Source organism: Mustela nigripes, chromosome 13, assembly GCF_022355385.1.
Source record: "Mustela nigripes isolate SB6536 chromosome 13, MUSNIG.SB6536, whole genome shotgun sequence".
Classification (NCBI taxonomy): Eukaryota; Metazoa; Chordata; class Mammalia; order Carnivora; family Mustelidae; genus Mustela; species Mustela nigripes.
The window spans coordinates 58,568,575-58,585,074 of NC_081569.1; the positions used below are offsets into that span (position 1 = coordinate 58,568,575).

Genomic DNA, 16,500 nt, shown 5'->3' on the forward strand with positions numbered 1-16,500 from the left:
AGGATAAGAAAAATCGCCTAGTGACTTCCCTCTGGCTTAGCTCATCCAGGTAGCTAACCTGAAATAACTCTGAGCTATGAGCTACCGAAAAATATTCAGAGGGAATGAATTTGTGATGTCTTCACTGTAGAGATGCTATGATTTTAGTCTATTCTAGAATTCAATAATTTTTGGGTGCTGCTCACTGAAGAAATTTTTCACTGGGAACATTTCCAATATGTTGGGTTTTTTTTTTTTAAATCCCTACACAAAAACACAGCCCACCTTGCTGTTCTTTGCTAGATAAACAAAATTTTTTTTCTCAATTATCCTGCTCTCCTTAATCACATGTAATTTTTAAACTAGCTGTTACTGACAGTCCTTTCCTCCTATTTGATGGCGGTGTTTTTAGGTCAATTCCACATCCGATTAAGGAAACTTGAAAAAAGGAAATCCTACAGCAAAAATGCCATATGCCTTCCAATTTAATTTTAAAGACATAATCCTCAAGGATAGCAACTTGGCAAAGAGAGAACTGAACCCTTTTCTGGAAGACCCATCACTTGGGTCCATGTCAGTTTATTGGCCTGAAATTCCAGCATTTGTAAATACATACCCAAGAGGGATGACATCCTTCCAATTAAAGGTGTAGGTTTTCTTTCCCCTTTTTTTCCATTGCAGCTTCTCTCAAAGCTTCCCCGAGGTATTTAGGTTTCTCGGGAATATTTTCATCACACATTGACCAGCAGGAATGTGGGTGAGTTTCTAACAGGGCCCAAACACCCCCTCCACTGGGACCTGTCCTTTCCACCAGAAAAACGAAGAGCGCTGTGATTTGGGAAAGGGTATTTGTGTTTGAGCTAAATAACTCCTTACCTCTGTCAGCTTTCTTTGACAAGAGAGCTCTTCCCTGGTACTATACAGGTCACCTTCCCATCTGTAGAGCATGCCCAAGGATAAAGTTCTTCTCCTTGTTTTGTTAAAAGAAGCCAAGTTCCAAGAAAATCCAGAGGGATTCTCACAGTCCCTTAGTCACGGAAGCAGCTAGCCTGAAGGGACATTCCAGTGAACGTCTATCCTTGCCTATCTATCTCCCCAGGGGAGATGAGCTTTTTACAAAAGGAAAGATGTATCCTTTTTGTGGGCCTCTTGTGGCCCTTATGCCCCCCGCTGATCTGTATAAAATTAGCAAGTGGGCGAGTAAGCAGGGGGCCATCAGCTGGCCAAGGCTCCAAACACTGTGCCTAAGTATTTGATATGATGAAGAATTAACAGCAAGTGAAAAGAAAAAATTGCCTTTCAAGGAGCACACAGGGTGCTAAGGAAAAAGGAGAGGGACATACATGGCTGCTGACTCTGGAATCTTCAGATCTGTTTGGATGAGTCACCACCAATGACTTCTGCAATAGGAATCTGATTTGACTAATCATCCGAAAGAAACTTTTATTTCTGTCTCCCAACATGTGAAATCTATCTGGCCGTCAGGTTTAGTTACTACTTAAGCAACAAACCGACATGTGTCTTAGAAACATACTTGTCATCTTCCAGAAGTACTCGATGTATATTGAGTAACTAGCAAACATTCATGCTGTAATCCACACACACGTGCACCTTGTCACACAACACTCCCACACAGGAAAAGTGAAACTGCCCTTTGATGAACGCACACTGGTGGGTGTTTCCAGCGGTTAGGAGTCCTGCCAGGTGTGAGTCCTAAGAAGGAAGGTGAAGGAACCAGAGGGCTTTCCCCAGGCTGTGGCTGAGATCCTTATTTGGTAAAGCTACTACCTAGCCTTCTGCGTCTCAAGGCCAGCCTGATAGCGCAGGACCACAGCAGGGGAAGTGTGGCTGCTGACATCCCAGCCCTAAGAGATGAATGGAATTCCAGGCAGCTGGAGTCACGCTGGCTTGAGACACTGGTTTGGAGACCAGACTTCCAATGACAGAAGCATTAAGCCGCCGCGCTCATGGTAATTGGTGCACCCACAGAAATGTAACCCACACCTCGGTTTCAGGAGCTAAAAAATGAAAAGAACGTTGAGGGAGGAAAAAAAGGAAATAAAATGTTAGGTGGAGGATAATTTATTACTTTATGGGTCTGTTCTGTAAATAGCTTAAGACCCTAGAGCCAGATGGCTCCGCAAATCCTCCAACCAGGAGTCACGTTAAGAAGCACGAGTGGGCATAAAAACTGTTTTTCAAGACACAAGTTCGGTTTGGGCTCAAGGGAAGTAGATAGGGAGTACGTTTGTTTCCTTAACATTCCCGGCTAGAAAGAAGCGGTCTTCGCGGGTCCCCTTCATCACAATACATATACCGCCCCCAAGCGGCCAGCCGTGGAAGCGCGGTAGCCGGCCCACCGGCGACTTTCGCGGGGACTTGGGCGCCAGGCAGCTGCAGAAAGTGTGCCCCGACGGGCAGCGGGAACGCGGGTTCCGTTCACCGCCCGGATGGCCGATGCGGCCCCGCACTCAGCTCCTTTAGGGCTCGGGCGGAGGGCGGGCGCGTGGTCCCGCACCCCGTTGGATGGATGGAGGAAGGTCCCCAAACACCCCAGCGGGAACTTCTTTAACGATTGGTTCTCCCTCGGCCCCATTTACCCCGTCGGGCTTCTTTGGTTTTACAAACGGGCTCGGTCCCCAAGTGTCAGCCCTCGCCCAGGTATTCAAGATGGGTTTGCCTGAAACCGTTCCCCCCCCCCCGCCAAGAAGGGTCTGGGGGCGGGGGGATGGGGGAGGGTGACTAAAGCCTTGTCGCCGCTCGGGTTGCTCACACGGGACTCCCGGAGCCAAGGTGCGGATGGTGAGCGCGCCAAGTCTGCGTAGGCGGGCACCTATTTTTCAGAGACTTTCCACCACTCCTCGCCCCGACCCCCACCCCTCCGCTCTCTAGCCGGAAAGTTATGCGCCAGGCAGCGGGGGGGCGGAGAGAGGAACCCAGACCGCCCCCCGGCGCCGGCCGGGCCGCCTCCCATTGGCCAGAGGGATCCCCAGGAATGTGAGAGTGACTTTAAAAGCGCGCCGCGCGGCGGCCTGACCAGCCACTGCTTCCGAGCGGGCTGGGTAGTCCCGGGTCCCGCAAACCTCCCCGCGCAGCCTCCGACTCCGGCCGCCGCCTCCTCGGGCGCTTTGCCCGCCCCGCGCCTCTCCCGGACTCGGACCCGGCGCTGCGCCCTCGCCACCACTCCGGGCCGCTGCACTCAGGTAAGGGCTCTCCGGGCGGCCGCTGAGGACCGATGCTGCCCTGGTCAGCCCCCTTGAACTCCGAGGCTTCAGCCCCGCGGGGACTTCGGACCTCCTAGTCTTCGCTTTCCTCCGCTATCCCTCTCGTCGAAGGGCTCCAGAGCTATTCTCTCCGGCCTTGGGGTTCACAAGGCCAACTCGCCAGAACTCCCCAGGATTTTTTTTATTCTCCCAGGCCTCCCCCACACCTTTCTCTCGGGGGTCTAGAGGAAAGGCTCCACTTCCCCGTGCCTCCCTGTGCCCCCAAACTGTATCTCCTGCTGTTTACCTTCAGCTTCCCAAGGAAAAGTCCCCAGGTGGTTGGTCTTTGCCCCAAGGCCACCCCTGCAACTTTAAAACCACAGTCTCCTCCCCCCCCCCCCCCCCGCTCTTTTTCTTCCTGATGCCCTGTCCAAAGTAAATACTGTCGTTCTCCAGTCCTGCAAATGTGGGGCCGAAGGGGGATGCCCCAGGTCTTCGTGCCCACCCTCCCTGCTTGGCTGCCTCTGACCCTGGGCTCTGTGTTTCCTGTTACAGGCTCCCTGCTGGGCACCAACAGCTCCACCATGGGGCTAGCCTGGGGACTCAGTGTCCTATTCCTGTTGCATTTATGTGGCTCCAGCCGCATTCCAGGTGAGTCTGTGTACTACCTTTTGAGAGCGGGAGGTAAGATGAGGGGGAGCCGCTTACACCTAGTGTGCCTCCCTCCCATGCTCTCCTCTGCCAGCTGTTTCTCCCCAGAGCCCTGATGGACCATCAACAGGCAGGTTCCCTCTAACCCTGGGGTTTATTCAGTTCTTTCCGGGGTTGCTTAGAGTTTTCGCCCTGTCCTGTAGTCCCCATCCCTGGCCTCAGCCTACAAAGCTCACTGTGTGTCCTGCTCCTGTTGAACAGAGTCCGGGGGAGACAACAGCGTATTCGACATCTTTGAACTCACTGGAGCTGCCCGTAAGGGCTCTGGGCGCCGACTGGTGAAGGGTCCCGACCCTTCCAGCCCAGCTTTCCGCATTGAGGATGCCAACCTGATCCCCGCCGTGCCCGATGACAAATTCCAAGACCTAGTGGATGCCGTGCGGGCAGAGAAAGGCTTCCTTCTCTTGGCCTCCCTGAGGCAGATGAAGAAGACCCGAGGCACACTGCTGGCCATAGAACGGAAAGATCGCTCCGGCCACGTCTTCAGTGTGGTCTCCAATGGCAAAGCAGGCACCCTGGACCTGAGCCTGACCGTGCAGGGCATGCAGCATGTGGTGTCGGTGGAGGAGGCGCTCCTGGCGACTGGCCAGTGGAAGAGCATCACCCTGTTCGTGCAGGAGGACCGGGCCCAGCTGTACATTGACTGTGAGAAGATGGAGAATGCAGAGCTAGATGTCCCCATCCAGAGCATCTTCACCAGGGACCTGGCCAGCGTGGCTAGACTCCGCATCGCGAAAGGAGGGGTCAATGACAACTTCCAGGTGAGGCATCTTCTCCAGTTCCTGGTCCATGGGCTCGGCTGTGTAGCAGCTGACTTGCCAGGAGACGCAGGGTTTCCAGTACAGAAGAGCTTGCTTGCCTGTGGCTGAAAGCAGTGGTTCTCCAACTTCAGGGAGCATCAGACTCCCCTGCAGGGCTTGAGAAAACACACAGAGTTTCAGAGTCAGGGTGTCTGGGATGGGGCCTGATGATTTGCATTTCTAACAAATTCCAGCTGAAGCTCCTGCTGGTGCTGGTGTTCTGGGGATGGAACTCTGAAAACCCGCTAAAGGAGACAAGAAATGGTTTTCCCATAACCACCTGTTCAAGCTTTAGAGACTCTGTATGCTCTCCTTAAGTAACTTGTTTCCAAGCGTTCTACCGATTGTAATGTAGCTTGAAATGGATCCTGTGAGCAGAATAAATACCATTTGGCTATCTGATTCTCCATGGGGATAGAGCAGGTCTCCGTAGATGAAAATAGTGGGGGGTTTTGCTGCTGCAGCCTCTTCCTTGCTTAAACATCTAGGTTTTTGCAACTGTGGCTTTGAAACTCCCACATCTAACTCTTAGACACTGGAGAGTGTCATTATATCCTCTGTTCTTAGTATCCGATTCCATTTCCTGTATACCCAAGTAGGCTGATAACAGATTTCTTTGTAAAGTACTGAAGACTTGGCAGGAGACCCAATTAAGATTGTGAAGTTGTTTGGCAGTTTACGTTGGTGTGTTATTTTGACATGGTGATCTTTAAAGGGAGCTCTTTCAAACTTCTAGAACCTCTATTGTGTGCTTTTCCTGGCATAAACCATCTCCCCCACCCATTTCCCCCCAGCATCCCCACCCCCCACCACCCTACAAGTAATGTGTGTCCTCTGCCCCCAGGGGGTGCTGCAGAATGTGAGGTTTGTCTTCGGAACCACACCAGAAGCCATCCTCAGGAACAAAGGCTGTTCCAGCTGTGAGTACACCCTTCTATATTCTGGGGGGCATTTGAGGACATTCAGGGGGTTCCACCCAAAACAAGCTGAGAAACTTAGGGAATGGTGGCCGTGCATAAATTGCCCCGGGTAACTTAGTTAAGAGGTGTATAAAAGTGACTTCAAAGGGGGATCCACATATATGAATCGCCCGCCCCCGCCCCATGTCCTTCACCCCAGGTTTAAGGTCTTTCCAAATAGGATCTCCAGTGGCTAGCCGGTGAGAGCAGCTATGTGAAGATCTTCCATTACTTTTCTCATGGCATTCCGTTCTTTCTTGGCAGCCACCAATGTCCTTCTGACCCTCGACAACAATGTGGTTAACGGCTCCAGCCCTGCCATCCGCACTAACTACATTGGCCACAAGACGAAGGATCTGCAAGCCATCTGCGGCATCTCCTGTGATGAGCTGTCCAGCATGGTCCTGGAGTTGAGGGGACTGCGCACCATCGTCACCACACTCCAGGACAGCATCCGCAAAGTGGTCAGTGGCCTCCACTCACAGCCCCTAAGCACAAGCTCCTGAAAGTGTAGCACGGATGACACCCCCTTCTGCTTAAAATGACACTAATGACTTTTCTCCCCCTTCTAGACTGAAGAGAACAAAGAGTTGGCCATTGAGCTGAGGCGGCCTCCCCTCTGCTACCACAATGGAGTTCAGTACAGGAATAACGAGGAATGGACCGTGGATAGCTGTACGGAATGTCGCTGTCAGGTGAGGGATCATTCCAGAATGAAATAAAGGGTGGTGTGTTTGAAGCCAGTCTCTAGGGAAATACCCAGGTGGCCACACAAGCTCTTTCTACACTCCATTGTCTGAGACTGAAGTGGGTTTGTTTTTTTCCCCCCAAGATGCAGTTGTGACCTCCCTAAAATCTTGAAACTCCCAGAAAGTTTTTCAAAGTCTTTATACCCCAGGCTCAGTATCTAAAAGAACAAATCTGCTAGGACATTTGAGTAATTTCCCTGCTTTTGTTCAAAGGCTAAGTGTTGAATGTCTGGTAAATAAAACCTGGTCGGAACATTCCTTTTATTTTCCCAACCCTGACTTTGTATTCAGCAATGACACTGAGATTCCCTTAATACAGTACTGATTGTTCAAGTCGCTCAGGCCGACACTGTGAAGACGTAACTGTCTACTTAGCTCAAATGGCACTGCGGGCAGTGTGCATATCGGTGACTCTCCCCAAAACCAGTGCCGGGCAATGTGGGACAATTCGCCTGATGTGCTGAGCAAAGTCTGCTTCAATTAAAAAAAAAAAAACCTGGGTTGCTAGATTTAGGAGCTCCCTTGATTTTCATTCTTCTCAATATAAAATCAGATCTACACATGAAGGTAGAAAATGCTCACGGATCTTGATTGACTCTATAAAGAGAAAATTTTCAAGTTTAAAAGTCCTGGCTGGGTTTGGAGTTCATTGTCAGACACCCATTAAAAGGTTAGAGTCAAGCTCTTTGGTGGTTCTGTTTGGAAAAGTTCTACATGCTGTCCCTTCCCCCACTTAGTATCAATTAAAAAAGAACTCTCTGAGGTACTAAAACTGTCTTCAAAATACAGTGACTGCAAATAAGACAGATCTATTAAACTCCTTCCACTGGAGCATTTACAGCCCTGACCACGTTTCGTCTTATAATTATAATGTTACAGTACATGAACTTCTGCTTCCAATATGCCCCATAACCCATGTCTCCCTCTTGCCCTGCAGAACTCCGTTACCATCTGCAAGAAAGTGTCCTGCCCCATCATGCCTTGCTCCAATGCCACAGTCCCTGATGGAGAATGCTGCCCACGGTGCTGGCGTAAGTTTGTAAAACCACATAACCGTTCTTGAGTGACAAGGCCTATTCTCCGTATCCACGGGGCCCTGGAACCCCACCCCCATTTCCACTGTGTGTTTCAACTCCCTGTTTCCTGCTGCGGCGTCTGGTTAACTGATGGCCTGGCTGCTCTCTAGGAAGTAATGATCTCGGCCCAGCTTACTAATTTCAACCTGATGCGTGGAGGAAAGGGGAGACGAATGTGTAGCGGCACTAGCTCTAAACAGACTGCTTCTAGAATCTGACACTGTGGCCCACAGTGAAGAAAAATGTGCTCACCAGATAAAATGGCCGGTCTGTGGTGCAAACACTGAACTTAATTGGGGCCTGAAGTTTTACCCATTTTATCTGCTGGAGTAGGAGGCCTAAGAATAATAGCAGTTCTAGTTTCCGGCCACGGGCATAAATAAGGCCCTAGATTGTTCCGTAGCACCCTATCCCCTGGTTGGTGTTGCCAGTGTAAAGTAATCACTCTGCTCAGACAATATTGAGTATAGTACGGACAAGTCATAAAGTGATTCAGCACAATAAAGACAAGACCTGAAGCAGGAACATAGCACTCCCCATACACCTCCACATAGCCCCACCCCTGCCCACAGCTGGTCACAGCTCAGAATAAGCAGTCTCATCCAGCAACCATGTTCGTGCGACTGGCTGTGATGATCACGGGCACAGCTGCTTCTGTTCAGCTATCCCCTTTAGGTGTGGGCTGGGGGGAGCAAAGACAGCTGGAGAGCAGTAGAGTCCTGACCTTGAATCCGGGATTGCTAGGAAAACTTCTAGCTGCCGGCAAGAGCAACAAGTTCTCTGCCTTGTGTCTGATACAGCGACATGTGACTGTATCCTGGGGCCTGGGTGGATGGTCTACAAGCCCATTCTCTGGTGAAAATACATGCAGAGAAGGCCCCACATGCTAGGGTAAGAGGAGCTGTGCAGTGATTTATTTAACTTCATGACTGAGTAGGAGGCAGAGCCAACAGCGGAAAAGCTGCCTTCAAGTTCATCTGCCAAACACATGGTCTATGGCTCCCCTGACAATCCAAATGGACTCCTGTGAGCCTACACATCTAGTACTCTTGGAAATGCAAATCAAGATCTCCACATCAGGAAAGGGAAATGCACTTAAGAATGCTGAGAAAGGAGGCCCCATGGGTAGACTAACATGTGCTGGGAGAAGGTGGGGCAGTGCTGAGCCTTCCCTTACCCCAGTGCTATACATGTAATGACAGGGGATAGACCCTCTGGCTGTTGGCCTAAGAAATATTGGCTTTTTGCCTTCTGGCAAAGGAAAAAGGTCCCAAAGAGTGTGAGCTACAGACTAGCACGTCCTTGGTGATCACGTACCAAATGACCCTGCTTCCTCTGCAGCCAGCGACTCTGCGGATGACGGCTGGTCCCCGTGGTCTGAGTGGACCTCCTGCTCGGCGACCTGTGGCAATGGAATCCAGCAGCGCGGTCGCTCTTGTGACAGTCTCAACAACCGGTGCGAGGGTTCCTCCGTCCAGACGCGGACCTGTCACATTCAGGAGTGCGATAAGAGATGTGAGCATCTTGGCCACTTGACAGTGAAGAGCACAGGGTTGGCATAAAGGTTAAGGGTACAGTTCCTCAACTGTCTGCATCCCAACCCCAATTCTGCTCACCTTTGCACCCTTGAGCACAACCTCCCTCTCTGAGGCTCTTTCCCCAAATGCAAACTGGGGGGGAATCATAGCTCTTGATGGGTTATTGTGGAGTTATTGAAAGGATTTCATTTAGGTAATGAATTCAAAGCAGTTAGCGTGGAGCTTGACACCCGATGGGCACCCTATAACCATCAGCTGTGTATTTTAGTTAAACAGGATGGTGGCTGGAGCCACTGGTCTCCGTGGTCATCTTGTTCCGTGACCTGTGGTGATGGTGTGATCACAAGAATTCGACTCTGCAATTCTCCGAGCCCCCAGATGAACGGGAAACCATGTGAAGGCGAAGCCCGGGAGACCAAAGCCTGCAAAAAAGATGCCTGCCCCAGTAAGTGCGTGTGTGCTGTGCAGCTGAGGGCTGAGCGCTGGCTCAGTGCGGCGGGATGCCTGGCATCTGTGGCCTCCAGTTCTGTGGGTCACGGGGGGGGGGGGGGGGAGGTAAAGGTTACTCCCTAGGGAACAAGTAGAAGCAAAGTCCTGCATGCTCAGCAGCTTCTTTTAATAAGAAACAGAAAACCATTTCAAACTCTCTTCCCGAACATTCTGTCCATGTATCAGAGGAGCAGAAGTTCACTTGAACAAATGATAGGTGAGGTATTTGGAAATTGACCTTAACTTGGGCCTGTGGTTCCCTTCCCTTCTTTGCAGTCAATGGAGGCTGGGGTCCCTGGTCACTGTGGGACATCTGTTCTGTCACCTGTGGAGGAGGGGTACAGAAACGTAGCCGGCTCTGCAACAGCCCCACACCCCAGTTTGGAGGCAAGGACTGTGTTGGGGATGCAACGGAAAAGCAGATCTGCAACAAGCAGGACTGTCCAATTGGTGAGTCATGCAGCCCAGGATGAGAGCACCCTTGGGAGTTTGGGTTTCTTTGTTGTTGTTTCACTGAAATCCATGGTCAGCATTTGGGTTGGCGGGTAGTTTGGCTTTGAATGATCCTGCGTGTTCGGACCATACTGTCCATCAGGCATTTCCACGTGAATGGTTATGTATACCCCATGATATTTATGACCCTCTGATCTTGTGAGGAGCATGCCAATGACAGCTGCTCAGACTGACCATTGGCCTGTCTCCCTGATCTCAGACGGATGCCTGTCCAATCCCTGCTTTGCTGGGGTCAAGTGTACGAGTTACCCCGATGGCAGCTGGAAATGCGGTGCCTGCCCCCCGGGCTATGGTGGAAATGGCGTCCAGTGCCAAGATGTCGATGAGGTAAGGACCATGCTGGTGGTGTTACTGGATCCCAGGGTAACGGTTCAACTTGTCCCAGCCCCTTCCCAGGGTGGCACTCCTGACCCAGGAGGCACACTGTTGTTTCTCCCACAGTGCAAAGAAGTACCTGACGCCTGCTTCCACCACAACGGTGAGCACCGGTGTGAGAACACGGACCCCGGCTACAACTGCCTGCCCTGCCCGCCGCGCTTCACAGGCCCGCAGCCCTTCGGCCGGGGTGTGGAGCACGCCACCGCCAACAAACAGGTAGATGGGACTGGACTCCCCAATTGGAGTGGGCAGGCAGGGGGAGCCAGCAAAGGGAGGCTGTCCTTTCACAGCCTTCCCCAAAAACTGGGAGAGGGTTGAACATACAGCCTTGGGGCAAGACAGTCCACTGAAAACCCAGCAGGGGAAAAACAGCCTCTCACAATAGAAAATGCTGCTCTGGACTCCGTGGTGAGCCAATGGGCACGTACATCTCCGGGGGGGCGGGGGTGGAGGAGGAGTACCCCACACTCCTTCTCCTCATGGAGCCTCTATCTCTGGGGAGACCAGAAGGATGCGGGGTCTCACGAAGGCTCTGCATTCACTTGGGGACACTGTGCCCACAGGTGTGCAAGCCGCGCAACCCCTGCACAGATGGGACGCATGACTGCAACAAGAACGCCAAGTGCAGCTACCTGGGCCACTACAGCGACCCCATGTACCGCTGTGAGTGCAAGCCCGGCTACGCGGGCAACGGCATCATCTGCGGGGAAGACACGGACCTGGACGGATGGCCCAACGAAGACCTGGTGTGCGTGGCCAATGCCACCTACCACTGCAAAAAGGTAGCGCCCACTTTCCCGCGTGCTCACAAAAGCAAGCATGTCATCCTGACCCAGGGAGGAGGCTGAACAATCTTTAATGCTTAAAGTTTGAACATGAAAGTGAAAGATGAAATCACACAAAGGCAGAATGGCATAAAGTGTTCACATTAAATCCCCTGGTGCCATGAATATGAAGAGGGTGGGCCCTTTTGGCTGGTGCAGTCCAGAGTGGATTCTTTTCTCCAGAAAAATGTTCACGACTCTCCCAAACACCAGCAGGGCAGGGCTGGTGCTCCCAGCATGGATTAAGCACGGGGCACTTAGACAAATGACATACCCCCAAGAAAATGCTTAGATGATCTTCCCATTAGAGACAACAAGATGGCATCAGGGAGCACAGCAGATCTGGTCCGTGTGAGGGTTCTGGGGGCCCTGCCCCGGGCTCAGGCTGAGTGAAGGACACATGGACCAAGCCCTCATGTGAGTCTTCTCTTTCCAGGATAACTGCCCCAACCTGCCCAACTCCGGGCAGGAGGACTATGACAAGGATGGAATCGGTGACGCCTGTGATGACGATGATGATAATGATAAAATCCCAGATGACAGGGTAAGGATGTGGCCCAGGCCTCCTCCATCCCCCTTCTCCACATAGTAGCAGCCTCTGGGACTCCCATGCAGAGTCACTCGGGGGCACTCCGAACACCTAGATGTTGCCAAGAGAAGATTTAAAATGAGGGGTTTGGTTTTTCATCATCACCTTCCCCCTGCCCCACCTCCAGTTTGAGCAAGACAGACACTAAGACCATGGCTCTCTGGACTGAGATTATAAATGACAGTCAGTTGCCCAGATCTGTTTCACATTCTTACCTAAATGACATTAAGATTTCTATCTGATGTACTGGGAACTGGGGTGGTGTCCTTAGATTTACATTTTACTGACTTGTAACCCACAGCGATCCATTTTCCATTCATCAGGCCCTGCCTTTTAACCTCCTAGGGAAGGAGTAAATAGAAAATGTCCCACGTGGTTGCAGTTTGATGTAACAGACCACCGCGGGATTGGCCTTGTTGCGTGGACAGTGTCGTAAAATGCTCCATTCTTTTGCAGGACAATTGCCCATTCCACTACAACCCAGCCCAGTATGACTATGACCGAGATGATGTGGGAGACCGCTGTGACAACTGCCCCTACAACCACAACCCAGACCAGGCCGACACAGACAACAACGGGGAGGGAGACGCCTGTGCTGCAGACATTGATGGGGACGGTAAGGCACTCCCTGATGGCAGCAGGTCTGTAGGCAGTGGGGACCACTCTCACCTGAGTTCTCTCCAGCCTTGGCTCTGGGTGGGCAGTTGGTTGAACCCCGGCAGCTGGACACTCCAGCCCTGACCGATTCCCTGTGCTCTGCAGGTATCCTCAATGAACGAGACAACTGCCAATACGTCTACAATGTGGACCAGAGGGACACCGATATGGATGGGGTCGGAGATCAGTGTGACAACTGCCCTCTGGAACACAATCCAGATCAGGTAGGTGGGCTCCGTGGGGGACCCTCCAGTAGAGTACTGGAATAGCTTTAGCTAGGCCCTTACTTTAAAAAAAAAAAAAAAAAAAAAAGTTAGAGTTCAAACCTTTCCATGACCATGGCTCTCAGAGGTCTCAAAGCCAACTGGCACATTTGCACGACAGCACCTGTAGATCCTTAGTGTGACCATCTGATAATTTCACTCTTCTCTATCAGGCCTTACCTACTCTGCATGTCTAACAAATTATAAAAGGAAGAAATCTAGTAACTCTACTTATATTAATCATTTCTAACACTATAATGATATAATCTGACTGTAAGAAAACCTCAAGCTAAAAACACTTCCAGAAGCTAGAGAAATTCCTGTTTCTAAATTGGCATTGCAAACAGATTATTCTCTACTTGTGTGAAGGAGTGCTACAGGTAGATCTTAGCCAGAGCAGGTTCCATGTCTGCAAGTATTTCTTTTTACGTGTAACTGGCCATCATATTCTAGCAATGTAAGTTAAGGCCAGTCTTTTTTTTCTTTTTTTTTTTTTTTAATGCTTCGCTATAGAAATTTGGAAACCAGCTGAGCTAATGGCCTCTGTTTTGAGTTTGAGTCTTACCATAAACTCCTTTCAAATCATTTAATCTCCCTGGAAGAGTTTTTTGTTCCTCAGATTGTAATATTTATAAACATTCAGGCATTATGGAAATCTTACTCACAAGAAAAATTCCAGTCTCTGTGTCCCTTAGCATCCTATATATCCTGAAGAATATAAAAACGTACTGAGAAATATAGTTTCAGAGAAACTTACAAGTTTATCTTTACCTGAATCAACAAATAAACTTTATAGATCTATAAAACCAAATACAAAAAAAAAAAATTTTTTAAATAAAAAGTCTTAATCCCTACCAGGCACATTACCCAGTACACACAAAAAGCTGTGCCCTGTTCCCATGATTTAATGACCTGAGTAGAAGCATGTCAACAACTTTAATTGAAATCTTCAATGGAAAATAAGAGTGACCCAAAGAATTTCATCTAATGTTGAGAAATAAGCAGTTAACAGACTGAAATCTTAATGTTTTAGTCCAATAAAGTGAGGTACCTTAGTAATTTTACTTAGAAAGCTTTATATTTAAAAACTCTGAATAGCTCTTAAAATTCATATGAAAACAAGGATCAAGAAAATTAAGATTTTATTTTTTCTGAGTGAGGTGGCAGAGGGGCAGAAGGAAGAAGGAGAGGAAAAGGGAAAAAATCCCACACAGACTCCACACTGAGCATGGAGCCCAACACAGGCTCAGTCCCAGGACCCAGAGATCATGACCAGATGCTGGTCATGGCCCACTAAGCCCCCCAGGCACCCCAAGGATCAAGAAAATTTTACTACTACTATGTTTTGGCAATAGTTTATAGACTTGAAAACCCACTGGCCATATCAAACATGGGAGAATCTTCCATTAAGTGCTCTTTAACGTTAATGACCAACACTTCAACTTCCCTTCCCTTTCTGTCTCTTTCAGCTCGACTCTGACTCAGACCGCATTGGAGATACCTGTGACAACAATCAGGATATTGATGAAGATGGCCACCAGAACAACCTGGACAACTGTCCCTATGTGCCCAATGCCAACCAGGCTGACCACGACAAAGATGGCAAGGGAGATGCCTGTGACCATGACGATGACAATGATGGCATTCCTGATGATAGGGACAACTGCAGACTCGTGCCTAATCCTGACCAGAAGGATTCAGACGGTGAGACAGCAGAGCCCCTTTTTAAGAGACTAACACCATGGCTCTCTGGATTGAGAACATAAAAGCAAAATTAAGTGCATTTGAGAGGAAGAACAAATGAGATGCCAATTTAGATAAGATACTAAATCTCTGAGACTAGTCCTATTTTAGAATTTCACTGAACTCTTGCCTTTTTTACCTTAGGTGATGGTCGAGGTGATGCTTGCAAAGATGATTTTGACCATGACAGTGTGCCAGACATTGATGACATCTGTCCTGAAAACATTGACATCAGTGAGACTGATTTCCGCCGATTCCAGATGATTCCTCTAGATCCCAAAGGGACATCCCAGAATGACCCGAACTGGGTTGTACGCCATCAGGGTAAAGAACTGGTCCAGACCGTCAACTGTGATCCTGGACTTGCTGTAGGTGAGTAGTGAGTTCTCCATACAAAAAGCTAGCATGCATACGGCAAAGAAGCAAATCTAAAACATAGTGCTTACATGTATCCCTGAGGATATTTGGGAATATAACAGAAGCTTCTGAAGGCTGCAGCTTTTCACCTGGGTCTGGCCTCCTTTTCCTAGGTTATGATGAGTTTAATGCTGTGGACTTCAGTGGCACCTTCTTCATCAACACGGAAAGGGATGATGACTACGCTGGGTTTGTGTTCGGCTATCAGTCTAGCAGTCGCTTTTATGTTGTGATGTGGAAGCAAGTCACCCAGTCCTACTGGGACACCAACCCCACTAGGGCTCAGGGATACTCAGGCCTTTCCGTGAAAGTTGTTAACTCTACCACCGGGCCGGGCGAGCACCTGCGGAACGCCCTGTGGCACACGGGAAACACCCCGGGCCAGGTAAGAACAAGGCCCTGAAGAAGGGAGAGTGGATGGGCGCTTGACTAGCACTCGGGATGCTGTGCTTGGGCCAACACTCTCAATGTGGGGGCTAGGGGGGTTCTTGGATAGCAAGTTCCCAGCACCACCAACTACCGCATTAAGTTCTGCTTAGTAAAAACCTAATAGCATCTGAGAAGGGAGCTCACTCTAACTAGGATTTGTCTTCAAATCCAAACACCTTTTCATCCCCTTCAAACAAAACTTTCCTTCTCTTTCTGCTTTACACAGACATTCAAGGGCACATATCAAATGAAAGCCCTTGGAAAAATCAACATTGCAGCCCTCTAATTTAGGTCCACTTGGTACCTTTCACATATTTCTTCTAGAACAAAATCTGTATCTCGGTGGAGCCGTGTTTCAACCTTTTCTTTTCCTTCAGGTGCGTACTCTGTGGCATGACCCTCGTCACATAGGCTGGAAAGATTTCACTGCCTACAGATGGCGTCTCAGCCACCGGCCCAAGACGGGTTTCATTAGGTAAAGATGGCACTGACGATATTCTATCCAGTCACACCAATGGGGAAGGAGGAGGTGTCACTCAAGAGCTTTTCTTTTTCTTTCAGAGTGGTGATGTATGAAGGGAAGAAAATCATGGCTGACTCGGGACCCATCTATGACAAAACATATGCTGGTGGTAGGCTAGGGTTGTTTGTCTTCTCTCAAGAAATGGTGTTCTTCTCTGACCTGAAATATGAATGCAGAGGTAGGAGCAACATTACTGTGAATGTAATTCATTCATTAATAATAATAATAATAATAATAATGTAATTGAATTAGAGATGCAACTGACATAGTTAATTCAGACTAAGATTGAGAGTGCCAATTATGGAAGCATCCGTTTTAGAAGACAGTTTTAGAGAAGGGCTATGGATACTTTGCTGTGGAAGACCATGATAAGACCAAGGCCTTAACTGTGGCCAATCCTAAATTATGCTTTGGTTACTATAAAAGTAGAGCTCTACTAAGGCTAATTTATTAACTGACAAAGCTAGTACCTTCATGAATTAATTGGGTTATGTATTTGTTTACTTAACAGATTCTTAATCATCAAACTGTTGATCAAAAGACTCATCCTAACTAATGCTGGTGTTGCACCTTCTGGAATCACGGGCTTAAGAAAAACCCCCAGGATCCCTCCTCCCTGCCTATTCTCTGCTTGCTTATCATTGTGGACTCCTAAAATAT

General features: G+C 49.3%; 1 protein-coding gene across 1 annotated transcript; it reads left to right on the plus strand.

The window, feature by feature from the left end:
• Positions 1–3,003: 3,003 nt before the first annotated feature.
• Positions 3,004–16,500, plus strand: THBS1 (thrombospondin 1). The gene is made up of 22 exons (XM_059372489.1): positions 3,004–3,182; positions 3,738–3,833; positions 4,095–4,654; positions 5,538–5,613; positions 5,917–6,116; positions 6,225–6,347; positions 7,339–7,432; positions 8,819–8,992; positions 9,284–9,460; positions 9,781–9,954; positions 10,217–10,344; positions 10,459–10,611; positions 10,959–11,177; positions 11,656–11,763; positions 12,265–12,424; positions 12,571–12,689; positions 14,198–14,432; positions 14,616–14,843; positions 15,002–15,273; positions 15,695–15,792; positions 15,879–16,018; positions 16,352–16,500. The coding sequence occupies exons 2-22, from the start codon at positions 3,767–3,769 to the stop codon at positions 16,357–16,359; spliced, it is 3,513 nt and encodes a 1,170-aa protein (XP_059228472.1). The 5' UTR covers positions 3,004–3,182; positions 3,738–3,766; the 3' UTR covers positions 16,360–16,500.

What these genes read in the sequence shown, in the direction of transcription:
- THBS1 (XM_059372489.1), top strand. Translation starts at nt 3,767, where the DNA reads ATGGGGCTAGCCTGGGGACTCAGTGTCCTATTCCTGTTGCATTTATGT. An exon ending in GGGTCAATGACAACTTCCAG is followed by an intron (nt 4,655 to 5,537) that starts GTGAGGCATCTT and finishes CTCTGCCCCCAG; the next exon opens with GGGGTGCTGCAGAATGTGAG. An exon ending in ATAAAATCCCAGATGACAGG is followed by an intron (nt 11,764 to 12,264) that starts GTAAGGATGTGG and finishes ATTCTTTTGCAG; the next exon opens with GACAATTGCCCATTCCACTA.